At 51.3% G+C, this 6,853-nt stretch overlaps 1 protein-coding gene across 1 annotated transcript; it reads left to right on the forward strand.

The window, feature by feature from the left end:
• Positions 1-815: 815 nt before the first annotated feature.
• On the forward strand, positions 816-4,703 carry PNMA8A (PNMA family member 8A). The gene is given in 2 exon segments (NM_001102512.1): positions 816-1,052; positions 1,198-4,703. A coding segment is annotated over 1 exon segment (1,416 nt). The 5' UTR covers positions 816-1,052; positions 1,198-1,279; the 3' UTR covers positions 2,696-4,703.
• Positions 4,704-6,853: the final 2,150 nt, after the last annotated feature.

Here is a 6,853-nt window from a genome sequence, read left to right on the forward strand (position 1 = left end):
TGAGTCCCAGGAAAACTCTCAGCAAATCATTGAACCTGGAATCAATGATATTCCTAGTGTGAAGAAGAGCAAGGAACTCAGAGAGCTCAAATTATTAGTCTAATACCGAGCAGTTAGGAAGCCTCATTGCTAGCTGTATCACTGAGGGCCTGACAGGAAAACCCAAACTGAGTCACTGAGGAGCATTTCATTAATTATTAATAAAGGTGTTCAAAACAAAACAAAAGGGGTTGCCTGAAGGCAGGAGGTTGAAGAAACCGGCAAGGAAATGTGAAGCCCTATCCCCAGACTTGGAGGGGAAGCGGGGGAAGTCAAGACATTTCTAGAAACTTCTGGATATTGCAGGAACAAGAAAATGTAGCTGAGTCGGCCAGAAAAAAAAAGAAAAGAAAATGTAGCTGAGACGGCTCTCAACAAAAACTGTGGCTTTTGTTGGGGAAACTCAGAGGGCTTGAAGGCGCTCTCTCCTCTGGCCTTACGCTTTCTGATGTCTCCTAAGGGTCCTGTTGGCTGAACCCAACAGGAAGGAGGAGAATAAGAGGGGTAGTTGGCACAGCCACGGAAGTCAGCGCCCCCAACTCCCATCCTGGAGGCCCACATTTTGAGTAGAGAAGGGTTGAAAGACTGGGTCAGGAGGGGCTATCGGAGAACATGCAAATCCCTGGCTCGGTCAAGAGGTTAACAGTCGCGTTCCCAGCCGCTCTTCAGGCCCAGTTGCGTAGCCCACGCGCTCGGAAGCAACCACCGGTTGCCATGGAGACCGCGGGCAGATGGCGGGAGCAAGTGCGCAAGCGCGCACTGAGATGCCTGCCTCGGCTCCGCGCGGTTGCTGGGACCTAGGCGAGGTGCCGGGAGTCCTAGGAGGGGCGGACGCTGGCGTCCCGGCCCATTCGTCCAGAGCATCCGTGCTGGAGCGGCCCGAGCTGGCACCTGGCCAGCCCGGCGGCTTCTCTGTGGCTCTTCTGGGCGTTCAGAGGCGGGGCTGCCGTATCCCTGTCCCCAGGCCCGGTGGGAGGGGCTGAGCGCGGTTTTCGGCAGATTTCAGGACACGTGTGAGCACCCGGGGCCCGGTTTGGGGAGGAAGGCCCTGGGAAACCGCGAGGCCTCTTGCAGGCCCACCTTGGAGGGGGCAGCTGAGATCTCTGAGCCTGGCCGTGTTTATCGGCTCTCTGACCGCCCTCTCCTGTCATCTTTCAGGATTGCTGCTGAGGGACCGCTGCAGGCTCGGTCCGCCTCGTAGACGCTTCAGCACACCTGGGAATCGAGCCCCGCGGTGTCCATGACCATGGCAGCGAACCTTTTGGAGGACTGGTGCCGGGGGATGGAAGCGGACATCCACAGGTCCCTGTTGGTCACGGGCATTCCAGAGGACTGTGGCCAAGCGGAAATCGAGGAGACCTTGAATGGGGTCCTCTCCCCGCTGGGCCCGTACTCCGTGCTCAACAAGATTTTTTTGAGGCAAGAAAATGCCAAAGCTGCCCTCGTTGAGGTCGGGGAGGGTGTGAATCTGAGGGCCATACCCCGAGAGTTCCCAGGAAGGGGGGGCATCTGGAGAGTGGTCTGTAGGGACCCCACCCAGGATGCTGAGTTCTTAAAAAACCTGAATGAATTCTTGGACGCGGAGGAGCGCACCTTGGAGGATGTGGTGCACCTGCTTGAACTCAGCAGGGCCTCACCACCCAAGACCCAGAATCGGTCCACCGAGAACTGGGCAGAAGCTTTGGGCGTGCTTCTGGGGGCTGTGGTGCAAATCATCTACTATATGGATGCCGAAATGCTCAGCCAGGAGGAAGCTAGGGCACAAGATCTTGCCAAGGCCCAAGCGGTAGCATCCTTGGCTTCAGCAGCAGGGAGGAAGGTCAAGAAGGAGCCAGGGAGGGCTGCAGAGAGGGGCTCTGCCTTGAAGATGGAGAACCCGGATGGCTGGAATGACGTGGCAGATGGGGGTGACGGTCCTAAACCTTTGGTTCGAAAGGCTGGAGCTCTTACTCACTCCAGGAGGAAGAGGCAGAAAAAAACTCCCAAGCAGGAACCAGTGCCCTGGAAGAAATCCCAAGGCAGCCATTCCCACAGCTCAGCCTCCTTGAAGCATCCTGAAGCTGATGATGGTAAAAATAGGGAGAGGTTAGAACATGTCAGGAACAACAAAAAGCCATGTGTGAAGCAGGAGGGGTCGGCTTTGAAGAAGGCCCCAGTAAAATGTGCCTGGAAGTTTCCCAGCAACCTGCCTCATGTAGCTGCAAGCCGCGGAGTTGCCTCTGAGTCAGACCAAGATGGTGGTCTGGAGGGACCCCCGAAGAAGAAGGCCATGGGCTGGGTCTCGGCAAAGAGCCCTGCCTACATGAGGAAGAAAAAGGTGAGCTTGGGCCCTGTCTCGTATGTCCTTGTCAATTCGGAAGACCCCAGGAAGAAGCCAGGGGTTTCAAAGAAAGGGCCAGGCTCCGGCCAGGATGCACCGGACCAGAAGGCCCCTGGGGTCCCCCAGGCCCATGAGTCACCAACCTCAGCCTCACAGGGTCCAGAGGCCAAGCCACAGAGCCCTCTGCATGCCTCCAGTGGTGAGAACGATGGCAGAAGTCATTTGGGTTGTGTCAACAAGTGGATGGAGGGGGAGGAGCAGCAGGGGAAGGCGGGGGCACAGGAACCCAAGTGGGCAGAGAGTCAGATGGTGGGTGAGGACCCCAGTGCAGTTTAGGAAGCAGGTGAGCCACCAATTGAGGCCTCAGAGGCCAAGAGCCCTGACCCCCCTCCTAGGAGCCCCTGAAGGCCCACACCTGGGGACACCTGTGGAGACAGGAGGTCGGCGCAAACCCACTCAGCCATCCCTTGTAGATGAGTGTGTCTCCGTGGCATTCTCCAGTCATCTCTCCCTTTGTCTGACCCATCTCCCTCAATAAGGGTGGCACTGTTTGAGGTCATGTTTGTCAGAGTAGGAGGCCTTGAGGCTGGAGTTTTCTGGAGGCCTGGTTGGGAGATCAACTTGTTCAAAGACTTAGAAAGTCTCAGGAAGTGAAAAATCTTTCCCAACACACCCTGCTTCTCCTCTTGAGCTTTTCTGACTTATCCACAGAACACAGGGGGGACCATCTGCACTTGAGCAGTTGAAGAAGAAAGAGGCTCCAAGTCGGGAACAAAGTTGCTCTTGTTGACCTTTGAATGTTTTAGGAGCTCACTTTGTAGAGATTCGACTCTCAGAGGTAAATGCTGTGTAAGGTCTTAGGTGGAAGGAGTTAGGGAGGGAGACATAGCCCCGTGCTTTTTTTCCTCAGCTGGGCCTGCTTTTTCACCTCCTCCTAGACACAGCCTCAGAGGATGGAGAGTCACGAAGTACATTGGAAAAGTTCTAGAACATTCACTGTGACTCACAGGCTGGTTCACTGTTATGGTCGCTTATGTTTGGCCTTTCTCCCCCATTCCCTGCTTCCTTTTCTGGATGGTGAGTCAACCTCTCTCTTCAGGGCCTGGCGAGGTAAAGAGGTCGGCAGCCCTTTGCTCCCTTATATCCTCTCTGCTTTGACCACCGGGTAGGTTAAGTCAGGAGCGTCCCTGCAGACCTCACTTCCTCCCACTACTTCTCAGTGTCCATCCTCCAGTTCTCTAACTGGAAGGTGGTAAGGTCCCTACCCACTTACGCCTTGAAGTGTTTGCTTTAAGGTTCTGTTACTAAAACTGGTACTTGGATTCCCATGTGGGTGAAACCCTTGCAGGAAACCTGCAGCCAGAAAAGAGTGATGGAGAGGGCAGGACTCTGCCATTCCTGGGTCCCCTGGCTCTACTTCCATCCCATGCCCCCCCAGACTCTCTTTGAGGCTGAAGACCAAATCTCCCATTATAGGAAGAGACGGGAAAATATTCTTTAAAAATTGGCTGATTGTTTGTACCCTCTGAATAGACCAGAATGCCTTGTCTCCTTGTGTGCAGGAGGAGGGGGAGGGCCAGGTTATCCGAGCTCAATGATTTCCAGACAGTATCCTGGAGAAGCCCAAGGTATGCTCAAAGAAGTAATCCGAATCTACTTTTTCACATATTTATTTTTAAAAAGTGACTATTTGAATGTATCATAAGCCAAACAAGTCACACCAGAGACTATCAAAATATTACCTTTTGTGCATCAGTGTTTTGGTACAGGTATCCATTTTGTTGATTTCACTATTTGCATATAATCTAATTTTCTTGTAAATGCAGCTGATAGGTTCCAAGTGGGAGGAGTTGGTCCTGCAAATGCCCTATCATCAAACAAACACTCTGAAAGAAGTTTCCCTTGGTAATCCACATGTTATTGTCCTACTGTGATGCTGCGTTGTTTGACGGCAAAACGTATCAACACGGCGCACAGTAATTCATATTCTGTTAGAGTTTTGTGGACTATCTTGTGACTTAACTAAAGGATGTGAACAGTTGCTAGATGTTGTTAGTGATTCAGCAGATTTCTCGTGGCAGTTCATTTCAAAATTCTGGATGAGTCTGAGGGTGCAGGAAAAAAGGAAACGGTTTCCGTTTGCAGCTCTTCATCTGTGTGTATCACAGTTATCCTTGGGTCGAAGCAAAACAAAACATGGGAGTGAACTGGCCTTTCAAGCTTGTGGCTCTCCAGCTCCTGATTTCAAAATCAGGTCCATTAGGGCTTCATTGTGTGAACAAACTGACACCATGATTAGTACATGTAGATGTACATGTCATCAAATAAAAGTTTAGCAAACTAAGTGATTGTTGAGTCTCTTATAGATGCCAGTGGCATGAACTGTTTCATTTGAGGAAAGAGTTCCCCCCACACTGAACGACCACACACTGTCCTAGACTCCCAGCCTGGGGCGTGTGCATGCTAAGTAGCTCCAGTTGTATTTGAGTCTTTGCAACCCTATGGACTGTAATCCTCCAGACTCCTCTGTCCATGGGATTCTCCAGCTAAGAATACTAGAGTGGGTTGCCATGCCCTCCTCCGGGATCTTCCCACCCAGGGACTGAACCCTCATCTCTTACAGCTCTTGCGTTGCAGGCCAGTTCTTCACCACTCGTGCCACCTGGGAAGCCCCAGCACGAGCTCTTGTCAAACCTGGGTTCAAGCTGGAAGAATCATCGATTTTCCATGAGAGAAAGTCATCAAGATATCTGTCCCCATTGCTCTATGAACTGCCACCAATGTGAAAACTACCCCCCCACCCCAGATCCTGGGGTTTCTAGAAGTTTCTAGGACAGGTAACTGGTGGTGTGGATTACCTGAAAGGGCGAGTTTACTTTTAAAAGCAGCTACCCATCTATGGGGTTGCACAGAGTCGGACACGACTGAAGCAACTTAGCAGCAGCAGCAGAAGATGAAAACCCTGTCTTCCCCTCAGACAGAAATTGAGGTTTTCTCCAGCGAAAAATCAAGTTAAATTTCCTTCCGCCAAAGCCCCTCCCCCGTTAGGGACCCCTGAACCATGGTGACCACTGTGCCAGAGTCACGTGATGCCCTGGGGACCAAAGGGAAGCTGGACTCTGAGGACAGGGGAGCTAATTACACCCTGGGGTGTGAGCACAAAAAGACCCCAGTCAGAGGTTAATTTATTGGGTCCTCGCCTCTGCCCCTCCAGGGGGAAAGCCGGATTTGGCCAAGATCTTTAAGTACCTCCCAGGAGCAGTCACTCCCTCCGGTTAGACCCAATCCACCAGGAAAGACTGGTAGTGGGGGGAACGTGACCCGAGGTGGGGGAAGACCCAGGGGTGGGGTTCCATGGGGCACAGGGGAAGTCTCCAAGGAAGCCTCTCAGACTGTCTCTGGGATGGGGCAGTGTTCTGTTTGTGGTGTACCTTGGAGCAAGGCCCGGCCAGAGATGCCTCCTGGGCAAGGGGGTGGGGGTGGGGCGATGCTGGGAGGAACGGCTTGTGTACAGCCAGGAGGGACAGAAGGTATAGTTCGGTCATCCATCCATGACTCTGTTTAGCCAAAATTTATTGCTCATCTACCTTGAGACAGCCAGGAACAAGACAGACCCCATGGACTGCAGCACACCAGGCTTTCCTGTCCTTCGCTATCTCCCAGAATTTGCTTAAACTCATGTCCGTTGAATCAGTGATGCCATCCAACCATCTCATCCTCTGTTGCCCCCTTCTTCTCCTGCCTTCAATCTTTCCCAGCATCAGGGTCTTTTCCAATGACCGACTCTTCACATGAGATGACCAAAGTATTGGAGCTTCAGCTTCAGCATCAGTCCTTCCAATAAATATTCAGGACTGATTTCCTTTAGGATGGACTGGTTCGATCTCTTTGGTGTCCAAGGGACTCTCAAGAGTCTCCTCCTCCACCACAGTTCAAAACCATCAGTTCTTCAGCACTCAGCCTTCTTTATGGTCCAACTCTCAAATCCGTACATGACTACTGGAAAACTGAAAGTAACACAATATTGTAAATCAATTATGCTCTTTAATTTAAAAAAAAAGAAAGAAATAGACCAACAAAACAGTGGGACAGAATAATGAGTCCAGAAGTAGAAATTTATTTTGAGTTAGCAGGGAGAAAGAGGATTTTCTAAGCATAGCTAGTGTTAGGAAAACTGGACGGCCATTTGGAATAAAGGACTAAAGTTCTTTACTAAAGCAGAGTTCTCTACTTCCTGCTTTGTATGCCATTACCTTTCAAAAGGATCACAGTTGTACATTTAAAAACAAATTAATAAGTGTTTAGATAAAAAGAGAAGTAATTGTTCTTTAGTCGCTCAGTTGTGTCTGACTCTTTTGCACAACCCCTTGAACCATAGCCTGCCAGGCTCCTCTGTCCATGCGATTTCCCAGGCAAAAATACTGGAGTGGGTTGCCATTTCCTTCTCCAGGGGATCTTCCCGACCCAGGGATCAAACCTACATCTCCTGCATTG

The sequence above is a fragment of the Bos taurus genome, chromosome 18, assembly GCF_002263795.3.
Source record: "Bos taurus isolate L1 Dominette 01449 registration number 42190680 breed Hereford chromosome 18, ARS-UCD2.0, whole genome shotgun sequence".
Classification (NCBI taxonomy): Eukaryota; Metazoa; Chordata; class Mammalia; order Artiodactyla; family Bovidae; genus Bos; species Bos taurus.